At 35.8% G+C, this 14,478-nt stretch overlaps 1 protein-coding gene across 1 annotated transcript; it reads right to left on the bottom strand.

The window, feature by feature from the left end:
• Positions 1–910: 910 nt before the first annotated feature.
• On the bottom strand, positions 911–11,848 carry LOC140226661 (uncharacterized). Its single transcript, XM_072307105.1, has 11 exons — positions 11,631–11,848; positions 10,509–10,646; positions 8,755–8,777; positions 8,302–8,333; positions 5,913–5,970; positions 5,268–5,367; positions 4,367–4,478; positions 4,079–4,121; positions 3,052–3,122; positions 1,755–1,863; positions 911–1,199 (listed from the first exon to the last, which is right to left on the bottom strand). The coding sequence occupies exons 1-11, from the start codon at positions 11,827–11,829 to the stop codon at positions 999–1,001; spliced, it is 1,086 nt and encodes a 361-aa protein (XP_072163206.1). The 5' UTR covers positions 11,830–11,848; the 3' UTR covers positions 911–998.
• Positions 11,849–14,478: the final 2,630 nt, after the last annotated feature.

Genomic DNA, 14,478 nt, shown 5'->3' with positions numbered 1-14,478 from the left:
TGCGGCAAATGCACGAGAGACGTCCTTGATGAACTAGAGTAGAGGACTGATATGTAAAGCAATGACGAGAATTGCTGGAATTATTTAGCACTCTGGGTCCTCATAGCGTAAACTTGAAATATTTTGCAGTGCAAAGGAAAAACAATAATCCTGCAAAGTTTTCACTTTAACAGTATTCGTTTTTCTTTAAATGCAGTAATTTTGTTCTGAATTTTTATCACATTCACAAGAGTCACATGTTAACACATTGAGACTAATGTTTAAAGAATTATCAACACAAAGACTTTTCAAATTTATACATGAAAGAAAGATGCACTCATTTGCATCCAATTTCAACAAACAAAACCAGAAAGAATAGTCAATTTTTTGCCTGGGGAGCTTATATGTCATCTGAAATTCCAGTGATCTGGAGCAATGCTAGTGATCTAAAGTACATATTGTATTGGGTTGAAGGCACTGTCAACATCAAAAATCTTCAAAAGTATTTCTAAGTCTCTAACTGCTTTTGAAATATTCCACTTAATCACAAAATACAACTCTTAAGGTGTATCTGAAAAAAAAAAAAAAAAAAAAAAAAAAACTTTCTAACCTAAGGGCCTGTCGCATTTATGACTTTGTCCATGATTTTTTTGGTATGATTTTATCTGCAATTTTTCTGCAACAAGACACAATATTGTGATGGTATTTGATAGTAATCGGAAGCACTTAACTCCAATTCCTTTGGTTTTTTTTTTAGGCATGGCTGTTTTTTTAGACCTCTAAGACATTTATGAACAATTGCTTCATAGTAGAGAAGAGTGCATTCTTACAAAAGTGGGAAAGTGGTATTTGTTTAATAGCCCCTTTATTGTATGTGCATAGCATTTTCTATCAGTATGTACTACACTTGACATGAGAAAAATATTAGCACTAATTTATTGTATGAGGTTTACAGTTAGAAGAAAGTAGAACACACTCCCATCACTGATTTATTTTTTTTTCTTCATAAATACTTATCCCTATGTAAACCATATAAGGCGGTCATCCCGTATGTGTCCCACTTGTAATCCCGACTTCAGAGGTCGGACCGTGGCATTAAACGAATACGTGTGGATGGCATTAATCTCTGGAACACCAGCACAAAGACCCTGTCTAACAAAGTCTGGGAGAGCGAGCTGGCCGAGGTTGCTGGTGAAGTATCCAGATACGGCAAAGAATTCCTGGATACAAAAAGTAATAAAATGCATGGTTTCATCTAAAAGTGGTAGTACAATGTATTTCTTACCACAGTTGCAAACCAACAGAGTAGAAGTGTAGAGCAGCAGAATACTTCAAAACATCTGGGACAAAATGTGTCAAGCATGGAACATTAACATTGTTGACTAATCTTAACTGTATCATGTTATGGGAGGTTTATAGAAACATTCAATATCAAACATTCACTCATAAAATGATGCAAGGATATGTGACATACTGTTCACACGAGGGAAATCTTTATGTTTTAATCAGCATCAGGATTCTAAATACTCCTGTGTACATTAAATCATGTACATGTAATAACTACATTTCCCAAAATTCCATTAGACTCAGAAAGAGTTGCAAGAAATCTTACACAATCACTAGCTTTGCAAAATTAAGCAATTTAGCAAAATGTCAGATTTAAGATCATTCACCATCTGGACTGTAAACATTATTTGAAAAAAAAAATATATATATCTTTTTGTCTTGCACATGTATAGTAGTCAATAAGGTGACATTTCTCACTCTGGGCTTACTTTTTCAGCATTGTAGACTTCCACCAGACTTGTGTAAACAGGCCAGTTTGGATCCTTCTCAAATTTGGTCTGATTTACTGCAGCAGAACTGAACTGGATTATGCCCCATCTTGAGTTCACACAAACCAGGAGAAAATCGATAAAAATAAAATATATCTTCATTCTGATCATTGTTTCATCTGTATTCCACAGTAGTACACGAATATTCCTATTGCTGCCGTTGACGACAGCTATAGGAACATTAGACAGATGGCAGAAGTCTTTAATTCAGTTAACATACACTGTATAGTAAATTTTCACATTTAAACATAGGAAATATACAGCATTTACTGCCATTCTACATAGATAAGAATATTAATCTTGTAACAAAACTTGTGCATTCATCCCAGGTGACAAGCAGTACAAATGGTTAATTGTATCAACCTGGAACAGTGCACTATACTGATGTATGAATGAGAGACATACCAGCTGGTGAGTATTCAGGGATGTTTTCACTTCATAACTTCATATAATTACCACAAGTAGCCAGAATCACATCAAAATGGGCAAAGATATAATACATTTCACATTATTGATATAAATAAACTGAGATAGAAGTGATCATACAGTTTATACAATCAATATATTTATTCCATCATTGGGCTCAACAGAAAAAAATAAATAAAACAGACATTAATTGCTGCAAAAACACTCGGAAAGAATGCAATACCATGTGTTGAACACATTATACTCCTAGAACAGGCAGTTCTTGAGGATAGAATGGTGCCAGCTGCATGGAAGGTCAGTACTTGAGTATGATATCAATTTCCTAAAATCTCATGTTTCAGTGGGGGTTCCCCTTTTCATTCCAGCTTCCCCTAGCCAGAGCATAACTTACATTTTTCCCTGAAGTGTCTGTTTTGTTAATCATATCAGTAACATGGAAACGTGCAAGATATGCTCAGTCTAGCGAAAGGTGAATTTCCATGTCTTCTGTTTTAGATCATATTAGTACTTCAGCTGTGAATGACAGCTGATGTCATTGACAAAATCTTCGTTTGGAAGGTTTTTTTGTGGATGTGTCCAAGTAAACTGAAGAAAAATACCATGGATTTTATGAATTTGAAAAATACCAGAAGTTGAAAAAATATTCTGAAATACATGATTCATATAATAGATTTTCATTTGGCCACATACAATTTAAGTAGTGTTGAGGGTATCATGAATCCACACAATTCAACATGGATTTGCATTATTATAGTCCCTTTATCAAAAGACTTCAATGTTGGGCATCACATAAACAAGGTTCTGTACCTACCTCTCTGGAAGATGCATATTGATAGCATGTTGTGGGGACCATACCCAGTTATCCTCTGGTAATCCTGGGACCTTACAAAGGGAATAGAAAATGAGAAAGATGTGGACATTTTTTTAAAGCAGTGTTTTCATCAACTATATACTTTGTATGCTTCATGATTTCAAAGTTTGCTATGCTTTCTCTGCTGATCGGTAAATCTGCTGATATATTTTTGTATGGCGTTGCTTTGTTCTGTTTTGTGTTTTTTGCTGTTGCATACTTTATACATTCAGCAGATATCCAACACTGATTGGCAGTGAATAGAGATGAATCCTCATCCCTCATGTCACAAAACTGCCTTTATTTTAGCTACTGTAAAACATGATATATTCGCGGCATGAATTTTTCGCAAATTGGAGCCGACAGCCCTTTTTGCGGCATGAATTTTTCGCAAAGTGGAGCCGACGGCCCTTTTTGCGGCATGACATTTTCGTGAACTGCCACTGGCATTCAATGTATAGAGTGTAGACAAGAACTTTTGCGTGCATTTTAATTTCGCGAATCTTGGCACTCGCGAAATTCGCGAAATTAAAATGCACGCGAACATTCCTCGTTTTACAGTGTAACATTAGATTTTTTTTTTCACATGAGTGTCTTGCTGAATTTGTGCATTTGTGTCAAAGGCAACTTTTGTTGGCCTTCTTTCCTGTTATATAGAATTAAATAGATACAGATCTTCATCTATAATGCAGTGATATCATAGGGATACTTACTGTCAAAAATCCCTTTATAAATGATGCATGACCAGAAGCATATTTTCCTGTGTGATTTCCAGCTTAAAGATGCATGACTTGTAACATAAAATTGTGATTAGCAAATTGTATTCTTCCTGTGTATCTCTGTAACAACCATTCAGTGTCATAAAACAAGGTAAAAGAATTTTTTGAACCTTGGCACTGACAAATCCAATGTCATTGCAAAACTTTACAACAAAGTATCCTAACTATACACCATATGGTGTAAAGTTACAAAATCAGCCTCTCCTTACCTTTTCATAGTGTCCGTTGACATTTTCAACATGCCATTCAACCCTGAGGAACAACAAAAAAAAATCATACAGCAGAAAGTATATATTTAAACATAATTCTACCATCTTTATTTCAAACCATAAAAAAAAGGAAAATACTAAATGTATATTTACCATCACTTCTTTTACATCATGGAACAAAATAATCAACTGGTAAGCATGTGAAACACCTTGTATCAGAAGCTAATATCCTTGTACCATTTTTTGCCCTCCAATTTCCTTCTGAAAATTAGCTGAAGCATCTCTCACCTACTGAAGTTGATCCTCCAGTGGTCACCATGCTTGGGAGGGGCCTTGGCTACAGTGTCATTGGTCACCAGACTGTTTAGAGGCATTGCCAGCTCCACAGTCCAATACTTATCTGATGAGAGCAAAGGAATCACAAGTACTTTGGTCACATGTATCTGTACACCTCATGGTGAAACAAGTACATTTCTAACATGAAATAATCACACTAAATTTTCATCTCAAATTTCATTACCAACTGTAAGGTGGACAATTTTTTTTTTTATTCATTTCTTTATTTTATTTTTATTTTTTTTTTATTCATTTCTTTATTTTATTTTTATTTTTTAACAACTATAGTGCATGACTATTTGAAAGCTCTGTAATACCTTGTATATACACCAGTCACATGATCAGGGTACCGTATTTACTTAAAGATGTAAAAAGCCTGCCTTCTTTCTTAAATAATTACTAGTCTTCAGAGTGATTGAGACTTTGTCATATATTTTCCCTTTCATCAATACCCTCCATAGAAAGAGACATAGAAAAATTATTGATACAGACAGAAGAACAGAAAAAAAAACATTCTTGTTGCTCAATAACTTAATGAGTGTCACATAGTTATAGACAATGGAACTATAAGTAACTACAAACCTGGGCTAAAAGTCATCCTGATAAGACAGCAAAGGTTGCTAATAATGGGAAATATTTTGGGAAGGGATCAGAAAGTCAAGACCTATGCATGCTTCTTTGGACAGCATTGACACAAGCTCCAATGTCCTGTCTCTTTCGCCACTTGACCTACAAAAACGATAAGCTCAATGAAATGTGAAAGTTAACCTTACAAGAGGCAGCCTAACAATCTAATCCAACCAGTAGTTGTTAACAACGAGTACTTGGATGCACATACCAAAATCAAACTGACCTTTAACAAGAGGGTTGTTGACAGGACCTTCAACAAAGATGGCGCTCTTCAGATTGGTCAGCTCAAAGCTGCTGTTGGCAAAACCACCATTGAGATAAGGCTGGCACACAGGGGGGAAAATTAGAGAAAACCAAAGTGATGATTATTTTCAACTTGCATATACTCAGGTTGCCCTGAATAACAGTGTTGTGGTAAAACCTTTCAGGTTTATTTGATTGCAAAAGATGATGAAAGTAATGTACAGTGCTGATGTTATTGTCTTTCAGAGAAATCTACTGCAAATAAGGTGTCACTAAAATTCTTCATGGAAGAAAAAAAAAAGCAAATATATTACATGTTACAGCGAAGCTCAAAACTGATAATAAATTTCACACAAAAACATTATACATATAATTGATACATAAATATCAAATTACTATAATTCATGGCAGCAGTTACAAGTTTACTTTTATGGTATAAAGTACTCTCCAATCATTGCTCGAAGCATCATACCCTGTAAGATGAAATCAATAACATCTGCACATCTCCTGATAAAAATCCCCACAACTTTTACTTCACATTCTTGACTGATTTGGGTTTCTTCATTTAAAATCAAGATAAGAAAGAACAACTTGTATGGTACTCCTATTCTGTTAGATTCTTTACCTTATTTAGGATGAGGTCCCAAGTGGTATTGATGGCATTGATTTCAAATTCTTTATACCTGTCAAAGAGAATGGTAGTTTTTGAAACATTGTGCAAGCATTATTAATATCAAACAAATGTCCTTTGGTCATTACTTCAGATTGGTTCACCATTAAGTTTAACAGAGTAGACCTTTTATACTAAATCCATAAACAGTCTTCTTTCTGTTCAAGAGAAAGCAAAGTTTGACGTACACTTGAGTAATTTGATCATAATCTTTGAATTCTCACTTTCAACACAATTTGCCCAAATTTTAATCAGTTAATATTGTGCATCATACCAACTTCACTTCAAAAGTGTAGTGGCAAGCCATTGAATACCCGTACTCCACTCATCTCCTAAGTGATGCACTTCTGAAATTGGCCCTACCACCTCATATCTTTTTGTACCAAAATCAATTTGTTAATTGTCCTCATATATGACATGCCATACTACAGTTGGTCAAAATTGCATGTCTGATCCCTTCAATTACTGCATGATAGAATTTCAAAATATACTCATTGTTTCTGACCCCCAAACATTAATCAGATTTTCCCCAAAGTGAAAAACTTTTGCTCAAACTGAAAGGGGAATGAAACCAATAAGATATATGGATTGAGTGGATGCAGAAATATAAGTCCAACACATCAGTAAAATTTGAGGAAAATCACACCAACCGTTCAAATGTTATTGATCTTCATATTTTTGGAGGTGTCATTGCTGGATAAGAAAACTACAGCAGTTTGTGGTGTCACAGTAGGACAATATAAAGAACTAGAAATGTCGCTTTGGCGACTGGTATGCCTCCGCCATAATGCATGATTTTCCCAATAGGTCTAGATAGTACATGTGGACACTGTGTGATTACATTTTCACAATATTGGCAAAATATTGGAATGACAAGTTTGTCACAAATGTGTTGAATGTTCACCTTCCTTGACGTAGGTTTAATTGGATGAATAGGAGAGCATGTATCTAGGGATTTAAGGACTTTAACTTGACTTTGACCCATTCATACATTTAGGCATTGAGTAATTTTCAAGGTACAGGTGTGGAGAAAAAGTGCAATTTCTGAATTGAATAGTAAATTGTTACCATTTTCATCTGGCCCTTGACCCTAAAATTCATAAGATAATTACTTTCAGGTAGAACATGCATAATATGTACTAAGTTTCAAGGTAACTTGAGCCACTTCCGAGATATGGAAGAAAAAGTTAGTTCAGCACTTTCACTTGATCTTTGACCTTTTGACCTTTGAGGCAAAAAGAGAAAAAAAAACTTTCCAGAGAATTTCTATTAGGTTACACACGCATACACCAAGTGTAAAAAAATAACCCTGCTGGCATTGCATAAATATGAGGGTAATAGTAAAATTTTGAAGTCTTGCACTTGACCTTTGACCCCTGACCTTTGACCCCATGAACCCTACATTTTCTAGATAATCACTCTCAGTCAGTACATGTATATACTATGTTCCATGAAGATACCTTGAACAATTTTCCAAGGTACGGAGAAAAAAAAGAAGTTTTAATATTTTACTTGACCTTTTGACCTTTGACCTTTGACCTCATGACCCAAACTTTCACCAAATAATCTTAATTGGGTAATACATGTATACACTAAGTTTCAAGAAAATATCTTCAGGCATTCAATAGATATGGTGAAAATAGTGAAATTTTATGTATTTTACCCTGACCTTTTGACCTTTGACCTTTGACCTCATGACCCAAACTTTCACCAGAGAATCTTAATTGGGTAATACATGTATACACTAAGTTTCAAGAAAATATCTTCAGGCATTCAATAGATATGGTGGAAATAGTGAAATTTTATGTATTTGACCTTGACCTTTTGACCTTTGACCTTGAGCATGTGCACCCAAAAGTTGATAGGCACAACTTCACCCCCTAATACACATACATGCCAAGTTTCATTAGGATACCTCAACAGGTTTCGATAGTTACCTTGTCCACAAAATTCATTACGGACGGACGGAAGGACGGACGGACGGACGGACAACCCGAAAACATAATGCCTCCGGCACCACTTCGTGGCGGAGGCATAAAAAATTATGATATATCTCATTTCCATGGTAGACAATTCAAATTCACACTAGAGAAAAAAAAAAACACATTCAGACACACTTACTTTCAAGTGTTATATTGTGTCATCATTCACAGAATGCTGTCATGTATGGCAATGTTATTATGATAATATTTGTTAGCTATAATCACACAGTCAGTTTCACACTCTTCAATGTAATTGCAAAAGATGGGTGAAGGTCTGATGTACCTTCGATGATCCTGCACATTTTTTAGAGCTCAATGAAAATTTCACTGATTTTTTACAAAAATTTCTTTAAAATGCTCACCAATGTGTGCTCCCATCTGGGTCTGTAAATACCTGAAATAAAATCATATTTGAATTTAAAATGAACAGAATGTTTTAAAACAGAGTTAACATCACAGATCTGAAAATGATCAAGCAGCAGCAGAGTTAATCTTCATGGAGGGATACAATACATACAAACTAAAATAAAAACAGCTTGAATTTATTTTGATTAGAAAAAAACTTATCGCTCATTTAGAAAGCAAGAATATAGATGGGAAGTAAAACCATCATAAATATATTGTGGATTTAGTTTTGGTATAATGAAAACAAAGATCGTCCCATTGTCTCTGTTAATCCAAAGCAATGAACTTGCTTATAACAGCTTATTACACTAAGTCCTACGATATGTAGGAAATTGTGAATCCATTGAAGTACATTGTTACTTCAATGACTATTTCGATTGTATTAGTAGGAAGAGAGCAATTATACATACCTCAAAATCATTGTCCTTAAACACTGTAAGACCAAAAGATGAAAATGATTATATTACATCAGACTTATGAAAAACAAGCTACAGAGTAAAATACAGAAATTCTTTAAAATATACTTTCATGTACATCCGTTTTGTTTTATACAGGGTTAAGACATTGGATAAGCGGATAAGTTGTACATTAGAAATAAAGTAGCTCTTATTCACTTGAAATTCATATATTGAATACATACAATTATACCAGACAAACACTTGATTTTGTTTTTATGTAACTGGTTTTATGTGCTGCATTCTTGAAAGTCGAGTCTCATATGGTTTTACAATAAGAAAAATGGATTTATTAATATAAGGGAAATAAAGAGAAAGCGTTACAATTTCAAAGGTTTATGATGCACCAGTTGTTAAAGGTCCAGTTTACCTTTGGGAGCAGTGATTTCAAAAGTGTTCAAGATATCACATTTGATGCATATGTGTAGGTCTGTTGTATCATAAAACATCCTACCATATGAAATATTTGCAATAAAGCCCAAAATATAAGGAGATATCAGGATTTTTCTCAGTAAACCGTAACTGTATACGGTTTAGTCTGGAAACATTTTTGAACTATTGTTCACATTTTGTGTATTTAACAACACTTAACATCGATTATACGGATTCAAATTTTGACAGTGGTTGTTTCTATCCCTAACTCACATTTTAGAACTATTTTAAAGCACTAATGCTTTCATCTGCAAATGGTAAATTATGCCTTTAATAGTGAAAGCAAAGTTCTGCATTGCAGTTTGCATTGCAGTTGAGAGTAGACGAAGCCTTGGGAATTAACTGAACCGAGGTATACGCAGTGACAGGGGCTTTGTAATGGCCTGTGTATGCCAAATTAAGGTGAATAAAAGCCCATTAGTTTTAATGGCAACTCATGGTCTACCTTTTCAGCCACCCCTTGTTTTCATTAAACACAGCAAATGATGCACACATATATAAACTCTCATATGAAATGTCAATTAGATATCACTTCATATGTGAACATACATTGTATCACATACATATGAAGGGGTTCAGTATGACATAGCATGTGAATTCTGCACACATTTACATCAAACATTTACATCAATTTGGGGGCTCTCTGAATATTAACTTGCTAGATCATATTGATATGAATGGAACTTTATCCAGGAGGTCAAAAAATATCTCAGTTTCTCCAGTGTTTTATGCATGATTATCTCAATGCTTTGTTTGCTATGTCAAGACTGCTTCATGAAATGCTTTACAATGCAGTTCTTAAGCTTTTAATGAGGGGTCTTGACAAATTAATTCATTCTTGTACACCCTCAGAGCTTGATTGTATGGTCAGAACTTGCATCCACCTGAAGGCATGTTCTCTGCTTATTCGCCTTAATTTACAATTTCATAAATAGTTCCTTTCAGAGATTTCACAGTGTCAAGGTCTCAGCTTGTAACAGCAACTCAAGACCCTCTCAATATGTCTTCATCACTGCTTCTGATTGGTCAACATAATAAAAAAAGAACAACAGATTGCTCATAATTACCGAGCCAACAATTTGTAACATCCTCTTGAGTTTACTAAATTCATGGTGTGATATGACATGCTTATAAATGATGAATGCTATACCTCATCTATGGTTCACATATTTTAGTCTACTGTCTATTAAAATTGCGCGGTGAGACGATGATAAACATTTATACTGCCATGGTGAACTTGAGTTCAATATCGAGTACATCCAAATATATCAGCTCACCAACAGAGTCATGCTTTGTCTGATTTGCAAAGACATCATTTTCCTGAAGATAAGCACCAACGTAGAGAAAGTCCTTGTCCCAGCGCATCTTCACCCATGTGTCATATCTCGGCTTTGGGTAGTCCTTACCCTGGATATCTGGATTTATTGGAAAGTGAAAACAAATATCATGTAATATGATTTTCTGTTTGTATTTTATATTGAAATGTCAAATACATGAATGAATGAATTAATTAACTAATCAATTAACACATATAAGTACTTAATTATGATAATAATAATGATAATAATAATAAGAAGAAGAAGAAGAAGAAGAAATAGAAATAGGCCCTAGAACATGTTATCTTGGCACCAGCACATCACAGACCTGTTAGATTTTCCGATATCCACTGACTGACTGCTGAAGAAGTAAGCCCTTACATTCAAGAATCATATCTACCAGAGATCTACAGCCATAATGAGTTTCATTTACTGACAATGCTGGCAAGACATCTAATCTGCATTGTTATTTGTAAATTGTAATGTTCTGATGCCACAGACTCAATAGAGTTTGTTTTCAGCAGCCTCTATCACCCAGGTGGTGCAAGGCCTAACATAACCTTGAAAATTCAATAGTGTGACACTACTAATGAAAATGGAATTGCATCAAATTTACTTCTGCCAGCACATTTGATATGTACATGGACACATTTATTTGTTTTGGTTTCCTCCTTCTTCTTCCGGCTGGAGTACAGTTCACCATATTCTGGTGTATTATCATACTGATTGTCTGATGAATTTTCTGGTGTGTATTTGGGGTAGACCACTTCACTGGGTTTTGCACCCTGGCCCTGATCATTGCGATAATTGGATAAAGCTGGGTCTTTTGTGCATGGCTTATGGGGTGTGACTCTCTCTCTCTCTCACACGGAAGGGAAGTCCATATCCATTTTATTTACTATCTGAGGGACAGCGCGTTTTGCCTCTCAATGTTTTACATAACACTAACAGTCTTTAACACACACCACTGCTCAGGAAGACACACTGCTTAAATGCTTGGGCTTCAAATCCGAGCTCCCACCATTTCATTGCAAGGCATAGATTCTAGACATTGACTGTCTGTAGGCCTACAACAGTACATACCCACGAATCTGTCAGTAGGGCCCACGTTGGTCCAGGCGGGTTCATCAAGTTTGCCGTCCACGGTAATTTGTTCTCCATTTTGAAGTATGTAAACCACGTATGTCTTGGGCATGGGCAGATCATCGCATGCTACCTGCGTGCAAGTCCCAAGACGAATGATGAAGGTTACCACAATCGTGAAAATTATTAGGAACCTCATGCCGCTAGCGCTAGACCATCACAGCTTCGCAACGCCGCGCCGCCGGGTGCTCTCTTCTGATGACTATCGACTAGCTGTGTGCGTGCTCGAGGGAAAGAAAGTAGTATCAGGTGACTTAATAAGTCACATGACCTCAAGACGTTACGATGCTAGTCACGTGACTCATTGCCGCTAGCTTCAATGATAATTAGTGACCACCTTTCAGTGCTCCTGGCGCTTCAAAAATGAAAAGATAGATATACAATACATGCATACATGTTCAAACATCACAACAAAGAAGAAAATGGCAAACAACAAACAAACATATACCAAGTAAAGAATACAACATAACAAATTAAATAAAGAATACAATTGTTTGAGGATATAATAGTATGTTTCCAGTTTATTTTCGATCTATTTTCTGATTGTTTTAATGGTATATTCTCATGCCACTTCTAGTACATGTATGCTCGTTGCTTTATCTTAACACACACACACACGCACACACACACACACTGACACACACACGCACAGGCGTGTGTTTATTGGTGAGGTTTTTGTGTGTTAGGGCCTATAATCTTTATACTCATTATTTTATCTTAATTTTTGCTTGGTCCTTTAGGGTCTACAATTTCAACTAGTCGGTCATTGTTCGGTCGTCCTCTGTAATTAAAAAAAAAAAAATCCTCTTCTTTTGTTGGGGAAGGGGACGAAAGGTAGGGCCTACCATGTTTTATTTGGCTTTACTATCGTAAATGATCATGTTACAATGTGGTGATCATTTCTGGTAGGAGTTAGAGAGCTGTGCATATGTTTCAATATTTCGAACTAATAATATTACTGAAAATGATTCAACAGTCAAAGAATAAAAAGCAACATTCTCAGCATTATTTTTGTCGCATGTAGCTGTGCTGCGATTTTTTTTTAAACTGCTGTCATCAAAGCTCACCTTTAATATCAGCATCTATGATGATACGTATTATAATATCCTCCCCGACATTTTAAATCCTCCCCTTCCTCCTAATGAATGTAGGGCCTACATTCATCGAGATCAAAGGTAATGTCAATACCAGGGCATGAGTGGAAAAGGCATTTCCAACCTGATAATATTCACAGGGTATTACTCCATCCCTCCCCAAGGCAGGCACGGGGCTGATGAGTTTAGCGCTGATGACACGCACAGACCATGGAGGCCTTTTTGCATGATATAATGAATTCACCGCTGGAGAGAAGAGAAGCTAGACCTCAGCTGAGGCGGACAGTGTATCATGAATTCATTATTGATTCATTATGAATTTATTAAGATTGCATTATGAATGCATCGTACACGACTACAGGGCATAGGCAATCGCAATGGGATCTGCAGACCATGCAGACAGATTATATTTCTGTCCATGTATAGTTTTCAGTCCACAGGACAGGGAAACACGGCGACACTGCGAACATTTTGGGAAGAAAATTGTCTGTAGATATATACAACAGACTTCTTGTTCAGACTAATTTCCTTTCCACATAAGGGCATTATTAGTCGCCAAAATAATGATTGAAGAACTATTCTTTAAAGAGATGGTATAGTTTTGGTTGAGATGGGATTCAGTTTCTAACTTTTTGCGAGATGAAACCACTTAAAACACCACAAAGAGAATATTGATTCTAAAAGGAATCAAAAATCGATTTGATGAAAAACCGTTTTAAAATGACTGAGATACAAAATGAAAATAAAACGAAGTCGTCCTGATAAATGGTTGGTACCATTTTTATAAAGACCTTTTTGTTTTTGGATATCTCAGCCATTTCAAAACCAATTTCCATGAAATAAGCTCTGAATTCCTTTAAGAATTGCATCTCTTTCATACTTTATGAGATGGTTTCTCATTATCTCACAAAAAAGTTGGAATTACGAAACCTGATAAAGTCGAATATCAACCAAACTATATATGCCATCCCTTTAATCCCCAACCAGTGAAAGACTCGTAGGGAGATGTTGATATTTTTTCATCTCTCTGAAGTGCATTGCCGTACATTGCATTATCTGATTGATAACAGATTGTTACTTGTATCTTTTCATTTCAGATTAAATTAAAACTTTTTATACTTCTGTTATGTTTGACAGTATACTCTGTGTGAAGGGCTTCCTCTGATATACGAATTAAGTGCCGGATTAATATATCCCTCATTTCAATCTATTTTCAGTGAACCTTTGTCCAGGAGCGAAAAGCAGCTGCTATAATACGGATACCGATAGGGTTGTACCATTGCAGGGGTTGAGGGATATCGTGTCTTGTTACAGATTTTACATTAATTTTTCAGGTCTATAGTTAGCAAAAACATTTTTTTTTTCTCCCCGAGAATTAAACTTACACTCTCTATTGCACTGGAAACAGAATGTTGCACATTTTGCATGATGTCGGCAAATACAGTTGTGTATCTCGAAAGCTTGAGGGTAACAAAACACTGGGTCAAAGCTGGCGCTCTATCGTCGTGTATGAAAAGCGAGACGAAGTGCCACGTTCGCTCTCTCTCGAGCACCGGTCTGCACCGGTACAACGAGCGTGCGCGTGGTAATTACACGCCAAAACTCAGCATGTGCACGCACCTCCCTGGCCCAATACATTTTTGCACCAAAATACAGCTGAGCGCTAGCATGCAGTCAACTGAGAGCTAATGTCA

This window comes from Diadema setosum, chromosome 1, assembly GCF_964275005.1.
Source record: "Diadema setosum chromosome 1, eeDiaSeto1, whole genome shotgun sequence".
Taxonomy (NCBI): Eukaryota; Metazoa; Echinodermata; class Echinoidea; order Diadematoida; family Diadematidae; genus Diadema; species Diadema setosum.
The sequence above is the reverse complement of the archived record's forward strand: the minus strand, read 5'-3'. Positions and strand labels throughout refer to the sequence as shown.